The sequence below is a fragment of the Phalaenopsis equestris genome, unplaced genomic scaffold (genome assembly GCF_001263595.1).
Source record: "Phalaenopsis equestris unplaced genomic scaffold, ASM126359v1 Scaffold000707, whole genome shotgun sequence".
Classification (NCBI taxonomy): domain Eukaryota; kingdom Viridiplantae; phylum Streptophyta; class Magnoliopsida; order Asparagales; family Orchidaceae; genus Phalaenopsis; species Phalaenopsis equestris.
The window spans coordinates 78,350-91,371 of NW_018165147.1; the positions used below are offsets into that span (position 1 = coordinate 78,350).

General features: G+C 32.2%; 1 protein-coding gene across 2 annotated transcripts in view; it reads left to right on the forward strand.

Moving 5' to 3' along the window:
- Positions 1-10,908: 10,908 nt before the first annotated feature.
- LOC110030369 (guanine nucleotide-binding protein subunit beta) overlaps positions 10,909-13,022 on the forward strand; it is a 72,469-nt gene continuing 70,355 nt past the window's right edge. Inside the window, exons 1-2 of one of the 2 annotated variants that reach the window (XM_020733044.1) lie at positions 10,909-11,277; positions 11,361-11,455. In XM_020733044.1, the coding sequence (XP_020588703.1) occupies positions 11,172-11,277; positions 11,361-11,455 (201 nt within the window). In that variant the 5' untranslated portion in view covers positions 10,909-11,171. The remainder of the gene's footprint in view (positions 11,278-11,360; positions 11,456-13,022) is intronic. The other variant, XM_020733043.1, reaches the window with a different exon arrangement.

Genomic DNA, 13,022 nt, shown 5'->3' on the forward strand with positions numbered 1-13,022 from the left:
TATCAGAACCTAAAACAATAAACCAAGTTGGGGGCTTTAACCTGTCACTTTAAAGTCCTTTAACTCTACACCCTTCAATGAATATTTCCCTATTTATTTGCACTCAATCATATGAAATACATTCTCATTCATACAATCTCATGTGATTCTTTCCTATTGTTAACTGAGACAATATCAGCCCGGTTCCTACATTTTCTGACAACAAATTTTAACATCTGGATTGGCCAAATCAAGAAGTAAATGAAGTTCATGGATTTAAATCATCACAACTTCTTCCAACATTAAAGATCAATACACTCCACAAATTCCATCCAACACAAAAGTACTTATTATTTTAAGAAGAAAGATAAAGAAAACTACTCAGAATCAATGGAGAAAACAAAACAATACTTTAGTTTAAAAGTAGAAATTATTGTCAAACCAACAAGTCTCAATTAAAACAAAAAATAGTCTAAAACAAAAGATAAAAACTTATCTCAAGTCCTCCACCAAACTCTTGAAGTTCTTTTGAATCTTCTCTCTTTTACAATACTCTCAATATAAAAATTAAAATAAAAAGGATAAAATAAATATGTGGTTCCTGAAAATCTCTCCAACTAACTCCCAAATTTTTTAAATTTCAAAACTTTCGAACTTTCATAACTAACTTTCATAACTTTCTCTTTTCAAGCACACTTTCAAAGAACTCAATCTTCATTCTTTTATAAATCTACAAAAGGTGTCTTGGTACTCTTCAAAATATGTCTTGATTGGATGTATTTCTATAAGAGATACCTCCTTTCGCAATAATTTTCGTCCATGGTGGTTGTAACAACCTATTAAGCCAATGGGTGCCTTAAAAACCTCTTTAATATTTGCAAAAACTGAATTTGCTCATCCAATAATTGCCACTAGCGCTTAAGTGCGGGGCCTCTGACGCTTAGGCTCTGCCTTCTCTGTTTAACCGGTGCGTAAGCGCCTGATCTGGCGCTTAGGCGCCAAAATGCTCTTGCCCAATTTTCACCAATTTGCTCCAAATTTGATCCTTTTTCACTCCTTTAAGCATTTTTCACCTTTTTGTCTGTACTTGAAAGAAAAATGCACAAATACCTTCCATTAAAGCACAATATCTCAAAAATAGGAATAAAAATACGTCTAAAAATACTATATATTTTAGGTTTATCAAAATCCCCCAAACTTAAAATGTTACTTGTCCTCAAGTGACACTTCAATCTTTAAAAACTAAATAAGAATGATTTGTGTACGAGTTTCTTTAGGAGTTACTAAAATTTAGATTTAGAAATATAGTAGTCCAATTTAGAAAAAAATATTCACTAATTGAGACCAACTTAAAGTTTAGAAATTCTTAATTTTAAGAAAGATGAAAATATGAGTTTCTATCTAATTCAGAATTATTGTAGATTTTCCAAATTTAGAATTTAGTCCTTTTATTATCTCTACTTAAAAATTTTTATTTTAAATAATTTTACTTACTATATTATATCCCTAAGCTTAAGAGTTTCTCAAGTCTTATACCTTAAAAAGATCAAATGTGGAACCAATTTTTGATTAGGCACTAATCCTCAAGCTTCTCCTCCCTTACATTTTCTCTTTTTTCTTTTTCTTTTCTTTTTCTTTTTCAGGTAAGGATTACTATATCTGGATAGCCCTTTAATAATTTTGAATTCCACTTCTCCTTTCCTAAAGCAAAGTATTGATATAAGTCTTTTAATTATAAATGTAATAATAGTTTTGAAAATTATTTTAATAAAAGAAATTTAAGTATTAAAAATAAAAGTCTAACTTATCTAAATTTTTCAAAAATACATTTTTTCTTACTACTAAATTCTCTTACTCATTTCTAAAATCAAATTTTACTTCCCTAATATAACTTCATATACATAATCATTTTTTTTTCTTTTCAAATCAAATTCACTTGTAGCACATTTGAGAACAAATAAAATTCCAGTTTTGAAAATATTTTTCATCCCCCCCCAAACTTAAATTTTTAACAAATTAAACATTTTAGCATCAGATATATATATAAGCGGGTATGAAAATTTAAAATAACATGCTAACAGAAATTTTTAAACCCTAATGATACAAGTAGAAAAACTAAAAACTGGAGTAAAATTAATTTTGATCAAATTTTCTGATATTTTCATTTTAATTCAACATGTAGAGATTCAAAAGACTTCTAAGCAGTGGGTATAAACATAAAAGCAAACTAACTCACTAACTTTGACTTCACGATCTCAACATAAAAAAAAACACACAAACATGATAAAAGAGATATACAGGGTAGTAGTTTCTATAGTTTAAATTTATGATCTATGTTAGCAAGATTTTTAATCTTTTTAAAAGACATAGAATTAAGTAAAGTTCTAAACTAACTAAATCACAAAAACTCACAGCAGTTACTACCTAAGAATTTAAAAACAAAATATTAACTAACACAAAAATCACAACAATAAATAAAATCCAAAACACAACACATAATCCAAATCAACACACATATGTAAATGTAGCAGTACCAAGACCACATAGTACTTAACATAAAAATAAATAACACAACACAAATCACAAGCATAGTTCTCAACATAAACAAATATAAACATAAAAATCTGTCAGTTCTACTCCTCATCTTCAGAATCACCGCTATACCATTTTTTTGCAGGCTCATATTCAGGGTATCTAGGATATGGAGGAAATTGCACTTTTGGGTCACCTCTAATTAGGCTTTCCAGAGACGAGTGGAATTTCTCTTCGTAATCACTCTTTCTGCTATTATATTTATCAGTATGATCTCCAAAACACTCTAATTTTTGTACCCTATCAGTGGTAAAATTAATATTATCCATCATCCTCTGTAATAATTGATCTTGGGTTTTAGTAGACTCACCTCTAGATGTTGAAGCACCTGAGGTAGATGGTCTAGATGTAGAAGTAGCAGACGTCTCCATTTCATAACTCCTAGAAAATCCTTCTCTCCAACCAAAAATAGAATGCACATAATAAGTCTTCAAATTCACCTTAGTGATGGGCTTTAGAGGTAACAATAGTTCTTCCCAGCTATCATATTTAATTCCAGCTTGCTCACACAAAGAAAAGATCAAGGAAGTGAATCTCAGATCTGCAGTAGTAACAGAACTGATGATAGTCTAATAGATCAAAGTTCCAATGTTCATGAGCTTTCTTTCCTGAATACAATAGTTTAATGTCGCTCTCTCTCTTGTAATTTCAATGAGATGATTTTTTGGAAGCTGACGAGCAGAAATAAAGTAGTGTCAGGCCTTTGAAGGTGCACATAACTTTGAAGTTGGGAAGTTGACTCTCCTTTCATTAGTGATCTTCCAGAGTCCTCTTCCAACAGTCAAGTAAGAAATAATCTCATCTAGCTTCGCCTCAATTGGACTATAATTTGCATAAAAATAAAAGGTATCATGTGGTGGATGATAGAACAAGTTGATTACCTCCGGTGAAAAAGGTACCAACTTTCCTCGAATCATAACTCTATCGTCTTTAGCCTCAGGAAGGTTAGCATAGAACTCCCTAGCAATAGAAATAACAACAATAACAGAAAAACAACAGAATTGTTGTCATTATCGTGAATAATCAGATCTTGCACTTCTCCACCTGGATTCTTAAACACCGCTATTGAATCAGTTTTCCTGATTGAAACACATCACTATACCGATCTTAAGCCTTCCAACTAACAAATTTACTCAAATCGAAATGGCTCTTTTCTTTGCTCCTCTTCATTCTTGGTGTCATTCTACAAATTTTATAAATTCCAAAAAGATCTTCAAAAATCAAGTCTAAACTAGTAAACTAAACTTCCAAAAGAACAAACTAAACTTCCCATGCAATTTCCATAGATTTTTCCTCCTTTTCACCATGAATAGTGGATTTTCTAATTTCTCCAAATGTGCTCAAAATACATGATGAAAATGCAAAATTTTTGCATAGAAGTAAAGCTCTTACCTCAAAGAACATGGATCTAGCAAATTTCACTTGATTTCACCAAGAAATCTTCACTTTAAATGTGCCCTAGCCCATCAAAAATCACAAACTTGAGAGTTTGAAGGTGTCGGTGACGTTAAAAATGGTGATTTTTGTGTTAAAATTTCACTTTTAACCGTTCGCGAACCGGTTATCGTGAACCGGTGCTTAAGCTCAGATAAGTGGCGCTTAGGCGCCTGCCTCTCGGGTTGGCTCATGCTTAAGCACGAAATGTGGTGCTTAAGCGCCAGTGCACGATTTTAAAAATTTTTAAATTAAAGTATAATGCACTATTAGCCTAAGTAAACCACCCCTAAACGGTCTCATAGCACTTAAATGACTATTTTCAACTTCCTATTACTCCCCTCTCTCAAAATTCTCCATAATAACTATTTCAATTCGAGGCTAAAAATAACATAAATTTTCAGATAAACAAACTTATATTAATTCACAAACGAGTACAAATAAAATTAACACTTAATTGTCACTCTAAATATTTTTGGATGAGAAATTTTTCCTAAATTCAAACACTTAACAATCATTTCACAATTAAACTCATAAAAAGTCATAAACACTAAAAACAAACACTAACATGTAAACACAATGACTCTAAACAAACATACTCAAACATAGAACTTAATTTCACTCTTCATTTGATGGGACAAACTCACGTCTTTCAATAATCTCTCCTGGGGCAATTGGAATATAATGTTGATAAAACGGACGGTGTTGACGTGCTTTGATACAATATTTTTCAATCCACATTTGCTTAAGAAACATCTCCTTATCCGCTTCCTCTATATAACTAGTGAGGCTAAATTGCATTTTCAATTGCCATTCAATATGCTCAAGATGTGCATGAATCTCCAATACCTTAGTCTCCGGTAAAGACATGGTATTTTCAATTTTGTTGATTTTCTCTGATATCCCTTCAATACTAACGACAAAGAAATTGTTATACATCTCTTTTGCACTTTAACTAATGAATTTATTTCTAATGTTTTCTTCCTTATTCTTCAAATCCATTTCCCATGAAGACATCATCTCAAAACCTCTCTCTCTCTCAAACTTTAGGGCTAGAAATGATCTGGTGTAAAATTCCTTCACAAAACTCTTCTATTTATAGGCCTAAATCCTTCCAATAATTCCTAGACACGTTTAGAAACTACCTTGGCATGTTTTTACAAACTAATTGGCAATTTTCCCTTTTAGAATCCAAATTTTGCACATTTGTTAAAATTATTGCGCTTAAGCGCCAAATCTGGTGCTTAAGCACCAGTGCACATTTTTACACTAGCCAACTTAATGTCCAAATTCTTATTCTAACATGTCTAAATCATTAAATAAAATCTTAAAATCAGTACTAACACATAATAGTCTCAAAAATACTACCTCAATTTTATTAATCACACATAAAATAGAAATAAAAACAAAAACACTCTGATAATTATGGGTTCCCTCCCACAAAGCGCTTGGTTTTACGTCGTCAGCCTGACGTAATCAATGCTTATTCTGGTTGACCCAACATCATTATATTATTAAACCTATGTTGATCCCCTATAAAATAAGGTTTTAGTCTATGTTCATTAACTTAAAATATTTTTTTAGACTTAGGATCTTTAATATCCACAACTCCATAAGGATAAACTTTTATCATAATAAATGGGTCCATCCACCTGGACTTAAGTTTGCATGGAAATAATCTTAACATTGTATTATATAGCAAAACTTGTTCCACTGGCTGAAAATTTTTAGTATGAATCCTTCGATCATGCCACATCTTCATCTTTTCTTTGTAAATCTTAGCACTCTCATAAGATTCATTCCTTATCTCTTCAAGCTCATTTAATTGTAATAATCTTTTCTTACCAGCATCTTTCAAATTATAATTGAACTCTTTAATTGTCCAATATGCTTTATGCTCAAGTTCAACTAGTAAGTAACAAGCTTTCCCAAATATTAGCCTATATGGGGACATTCCTATAAGAGTTCTGTATGCAGTTCTATAAAACAAAGCACAACAAAGCATAGTCAAGTTTGACTGACCAATCCATTTTGGTTGGATTCACAGATTTTTCGATAATTCTTTTAATTCCCGATTGAATAATTCAACCAATCAACTTGTCTGAGGATGATAAGCAGTAGCAATCCTATGATTTATATGATATTTCTTTAATAACTTTTCCATTATGACATTTCTGAAATGACTTCCACCATCAGTAATGATAACTCTCGGCATCCCAAATCTACAAAATATGTTTGTTTTAAAAAATTTTGCAACCCTTTGAGCATCACATAGAGGTAAAGCAACAACATTTAATTAGGAAGAGGTGGTCAATAACATTTAATTATGATTTATTTTGTTTGTGAATCTTCTCTACAGAACAAAGTGAGTCGACAAATAATGTGTGTCATGGTATTTTTAAGCTTACAAGCTCCTTAACCAATTATTTTTTGGGACATGAAAATATAATGAAAACATGGAGATGGATTGAGAATGATGAGGGCTTTAAATGTACTCAATTCTCAATTATTCTCGTTACTAAAAGCAGCTCTCTGCTGAGGCAGACTGCTACTTTCTATACAAAAAAGGACATACTCATTTTTTTATAAGGAATTTTTACATGGTGTCAATAGGTAAGAATAGAGGAATCTAATAGAAGTCCTTCATAATATTACATAATACATTTGGCTAATTGAGGAACAAATAAATCTTAACAAAATAACTTTTGATATAAGTTATAGTTGCAAGAAATTTGAGATGATGTGGCAATTATGTTCCCACCGCATAAGAGTTATCAACAAAGAAAATGCAGCGAGAATATCAAATAAATATTTTCTAATTTGATGGTATCCATATGCTAAGCTTAATTTCTATTTTGAAAATGGTTATCAAAATTTCAAAGATTTGCAGCTGAGGAATGGTTCTGCAAGTGATATTTCAGATCCATGTCCATAAAAGATTCATTCCAAATAAGCATCAAGGCTCAAGGCAATGAAGAGGTTGAAAATATATGCTCGAGTTTCTAAAACAATTGTGTAACGATGTTAACTCAATAGTGAGCGAGAAATCTCTCACATTGAATGATAGCGTGAACAAAAAAAAGACTAAGAAGAAGGAATGCATTGTAAAAACTAAAGGGTCCAATAAAGATGCGAACAAAAAATATTTCTAATGCTATGTCAAAGGGATATTGGGAGAAAAAAAGAGCTAAAAGTAAATATTATATTGTGTTCTATAGCATGAACCTATATCATATGAAACTTTACTTTATTATCAATATCAATTACTATTACATTGACATTGGATTAACTAATCAACTGTTTTATATTACTGGAAAGTAGAATGTACCTGTATCAAATGGAGAACACAATGGATCTCCAATTGCTACCCCTTCTTCTATAATACAAGCTTGTGTCATGGAGGTATGATATTTACACCATTGTTTAAACTCTTTTTCATGGGTCCTTAATTTATATAGTTAGTATTTCTTATAATTTTTTTTCTAATGAGTAATTTAAATTGCAGGAAATCTTTATATCCTCAAGTGCATCACAACCAATTAAAACTTATAACAATTTAATCATGGATTTCATTGACTAAATGGAAGAATATGCTTTGTTGTTGGGAACAAATAAATTTAATCAAGAGTTGTTGTAGGGAGCAAATAAATTTCAGTGTGTTTTGTCGTTAGAAACAAATGATTTTAATGTCCCATTATTTTTAAATTTATTCATGAATTATTTCTACAAAACATTAATGTAGTTTTACAAGAATGCTAATTTAATACTATATAGAATACCTTCTGAATACCACAAGAACACACATGAATATCATTAGAATACTACTAGAATACTACTAGAATATGACTAGAATATCAACAAAATACCAAAAGAATATCACATGAATACCACGTGAATATCACATAAATACTGCCAGAATACCGCCTGAATACCACTATAATACCACAAGAATACCACAAGGATACCACTAGAACACCACCTAAATATGACCTGAATGCCACATGAATACCCCATGAATACCACCTGAATGCCCCTTAAATGCCATAAGAATATCACCAAAATACCACAAGATACCACTAAAATATCACAAGAATACCACATAAATACCATTAAAATACCACATGAATACCATTTGAAAACCAACAAACTTCTTATGATTCTGTGCTTGTATTCTAGTGTTTTTATGGTTTTATTCTTGTGATTTTGTGGTGGTATTCATGTGGCTTTCCGGTGGTATTTAGGTGGTATTCTTGTGGAATTTTGGATGTATTTTGTTGGTATTCTGGTGATATTTTGATAGTATTCTTGTTGTATTATAGTAGAATTTTGGTGGTATACTACAAAATACACAAGTCGTAATGTTTTGGTGGTATATTATGACATACATTAAAAGGTGGAACTCTGAATCTTAAAAGTTATGAATAAGTCATAAAATTGTATATTACAACAATATATCTCATCACCGTACATGTTAATGTTTTGTTTCATCCATCCACATCCTAAAGTTATACAAAAGTCACTCTGCATACATAGAGTACATAGAGTTCGTATAGTCATGATGACAATCAACGATTTCCTAACGACAACACACATATTTCATAAACAAATTTGGTTCTAAAACGTGTCATGCTAAGCTGTCATGTTTTGTAATCATCCTAATTTGTTTTCTTAATGCCCACCAGTTTTTCCATATATTTATAAACAAAGATTTCACAATCAATGTTGTTTATTTTTGTAGGTGGTCCTCTTCGAGTAGCAATTGGCCACTTTATAGGATTAGTATCAAAAGTAGATTAGGCATCTTCAATAATGACTTTGAACTTCAAAATAAAGAAACTTATGTCAAGTAGTTTAAATTTAAAAACTAAAAAATGAAGAACTTTTGGAATAATGTCTTGATGTATCTCCTCACAATTTCATAACATATTTCCTTGTGATTTTTTTTTTGGAGTGAGTCATATAACATCCATTTTCTCATCTTTAGCGCCCCAACTAAAAGAGTACGGTGTTGACCATTGATTATGGGAATGAGTAAAATTTGTGCTTTTTCAATACTTTCTTTGTTATGTGTCTAATAAAATCTCGATCTCAATATTTTGAGTGAAACATGCCTGCCAAATTATGTTGACTTCTATTATTTACATATAAGCAAAGGTATAAATTATTCATGAATAACATAAACTATAAAACAATGTGCACACTTACCCAATGCATCGGTGATATATACAAGTACAATTTGTATACATTTCGAGTTTTATTTCTTTTCTCAGCAAGCAAAAGTGCAAATGCATCAATATGTTTGTTGGTCAACTTCTAATTGTCCAATAATTTATCGATCGAAGATCGAGTTATTGCAAAATGGTCTTTAAAAAACATGGCATCACTTCTATAGTAATGTCATATAAAAAAATGATAGATAAATATATTCTTATTTATAACCAATTAGACTTTATAAGGAAATAATTACTTATCAGTGAACATTTGACAACATTGATCAATGACATTAGCCAAGTGTAAAGATATCTTATCCCTTTTCAGGAAGTCATAACTAGCTATGCATGATGGTGCTTCATATTAAAAAAATAAAAGAACTTTAGAATATAGTGTAATGTTATGGTAAACTTAAAAAATAACATACCTTATCGGGGTAATCATCAACAAAAATTCTACAAATCTTCTCCCTCTTCTCCTCCTCCTACACAAGAACAGGAACCTTATTCCCCACCCCAAGCACCAAAAAAATCAGATCTCTTTGATTCCTCATTTTTTCTTCCTCAAATACCACTTGAATACCACCAAAATTGTTTGTTAGTATTATTGTGGTATCATGGTGATGTGGTATTATTGCCGTATTATGATGATATATTTGATGTAATTTTTTGGTGGTATTCACGTGGTATTCATTTGATATTCTTATGATATTTTGGATGTAATCAAATTGTAATATGATGCCAAAGTATTTTGGTAGTAAGGTGATCTTGTGAGTTGTTTGGAAATAATGTAGCACTAGAATTTTGTTACTAATATGGCTATAATGTGTTAATATCATAATTGTATTATGATGCTAATATGATGACATTATGGTGCTTAATGATGATATATAATGATACTTGCAAATAGTATTTACATTGATTGTTCTCTGAATAAAAAATAAGGACATTTATGTTTTTTCGAACACATTAAATAGATAGAACTCCCAAAATAAAAACTACTTCTCTAAAATTATAAAGTTGGCAATACATATAAATTATAAGGGAATACTTGGAAATGTTACATTCAACAAATGAGCCAAATGAACTTTTACATTGAACAAATGAGTGTGAAGAAAGTATTACATCTAACAAGCTTATACATTGAAAAGATGACAAAAAAGAAGAATTACATTTCTCAGTTACACAAAAGATAGACACTTGAAAATAAATAAAGTTGAATTATTTTTTCTATTTCCTGCTTGGTTTCTTTACTTTCTCTTTGATATTTTTTTCTTTATGTGAATCCATTACAACTAACATAAAACCTAGATAATGTATATTAAACAACATTAGTTCAGAAGCTTTTACAGCTAAAATTAGCTAAAAACATATCGAATATACCACCTTGTTAAGCTTGTTATTAAAAACATATGCGGAGTCCTGAGTGCTGGTGTCGGTGTTGAATGACGGTAAAAGCTCTAATGCGCTTCCAAATTCAGGAGTGAGGAAGCTAAAAGCTCACTGTGCTATGAGAGATCTGGTCGCGAAACCTAAAATGCTCGGGAGAGACTCACTTAAAACATGAAAATCCTAAATCTCAAAATCACAAATGTAAAACTTAGCCCGTGAAAAATAAAATAGAATGGATAACACACTTTTTTCTGAAATATTCCGGCGCAAAAAAAAAACATTTTTAATATTTATTTTAAATGTTAAACACAGACCCACCAATTACGTCCAAAGTACGGATGTAGTATCTTCTCTCTCCGGCCTTTCTCTCTGCCTTCCCTCGCAGCTGAACATCCTACATCGCCGCCTTTCTCACTGCTTCGCCCAGAAAGTCCGGTGCTACCATTGATAGGATGCTCAGGAATTCATAATTAGGGATTACTTTTAGCTCAAAAGGTTCTTTTCAGGATGATCAGAGGCTGCTGATACTCCGCAGGTGGTTTAGATTTAGGGCTACTGTTTGTAATGTCGGTTGCAGAGCTGAAGGAGCGGCATGTTGCGGCTACGGCGATGGTGAATACGCTGCGGGAGCGGCTTAGGCAGAAGAGACAGCTCCTGCTCGACACTGATGGTGGATTTACTTGTCAAATTTTGTTTTTGGTGTTTTTTCAAGAAAATATTTGTGGGTCTCATGCTGTTATGATAGAATTGCAGTGGCGACCTACGCGAGGAGCCATGGGAAGTCAGCGATTACCTTCAGCCCTACGGATCTGGTTTGCTGCAGGACCTTGCAGGGCCACACGGGAAAGGTAGACTGACTCGACTGGTCTCTGGGATATTGATTTCTGGATTTAGGAATCTGTGCAGTTCTGGTACTTAGAATTTATTGCTTGTTGGTTTTAATTTAGTAGCTTCGTGGGTTTAAAGAGGGAGTGCGTGGCTATGAGCTTTCATGGAGTGATGTCTGCGGAGCTATTCTGTATGTACTTATTTTGGGGAGATCCATTTGAACTTGCAGTATATTAGTGCTGAGGGAGAGAATAGTGGGTTTAGAAACTTATATAGATTGTTTATAATTTTTTGATCTGTTTATTAATTTCTGAAAATTTTGGAGTTTGTATTCCCTCGTTGGATTGCTTGTCTCAAAGGCCAATCTTGGAAATCATTGTAATGGAGATTTATTAAATTTACACGAATGAACTTAGATTGACAACTTAGGCGATCATTGACAGCCTTTCAATGTGAAATTGGAGGTTTCCTATATACTGGCAGAGACAATCATTTTTTCGTTTGGTCTTAGCTTTAATTTAGAATAGCTTATAAGATGGACGTTTTAGCAGTTCCAATAAGTTGTTTGAACTAGCTATACTTTGACAACACAACCATTACTTCCTAAGGAGGCAATCTCCTACTAATTATAATTTTTTATAGATTGAAAAGGTCGAAGGATACTCTTTTTTTAGGACATTGAGTGAATTTTACAAAAACTCACGAGCACACACAATATGTAAAACCTTGAACCTATTTGTGGTGGGTACTGAAGCTCTTGATTGCTAGGCTAAGTTGAGTTGGGTTTTTCGAACACTTATTCTTTTTAAGTTTACCAGAGATTATTGAGAAAGTACCATTTTACCAGTTAGTTTGTTGTTATTCAGTAGATAGCAAATGAAGCATGGTAGTTTTTATGTGGAAGTTCAAAGCTGTCATTTGTAATAATATAAAGTAAACAAAAAATAATAAATAAATAAATCAATATAAAACATGTAGATTTTATCACATGCTCTTTCACACTTCCTCTCATTTGAAGCAGACGAGCAAGTGAGGAGAAACTGTCGTACCTGAGAGTGATAGAGATGAAGGAAGAAATCACAAGAATAGGGGGGAATTTCAGTGAAGAGAAGAGGAGAAATTAGAAGAAAGAAGAGGAAGGAACTAATTCGAAGCCAAGCCCCAATTGAAATTGAGGAAGGGAGAAGGTGCAGCTTGGACATCGAAACCTAATAAAGGAAAGCTCTGCATGTTGATGACAAGGAGAAGGAAGATCGTGGAGCTGCCAACAATTCTCTGCTGCCCTCAGTAGATCCATGCGATAGAAACCACGAAAAAGAAGAAGAAGAGGATTTTGGTATTGTGTGTGAATTTCGGGCTGTCGAGCCATGCGAGGGAGAAGAGTAAGGAGATCGAGGAAAGAAGAGAATCGTAAAGTTGTTTTGGGTCGAGCAACGATCGAAAGCAAAGTGGAGGAAGCTCTCATTCGGTGGGAAGAAGGAGCTTCAAGCGTGCGTGAGGTTAAGGGTAGGCAACCAAAGGTTTATAAGGTAATTGAGATTTTAAATAATATAATTTAATTATATTGTTATATGAATGCACATGTAT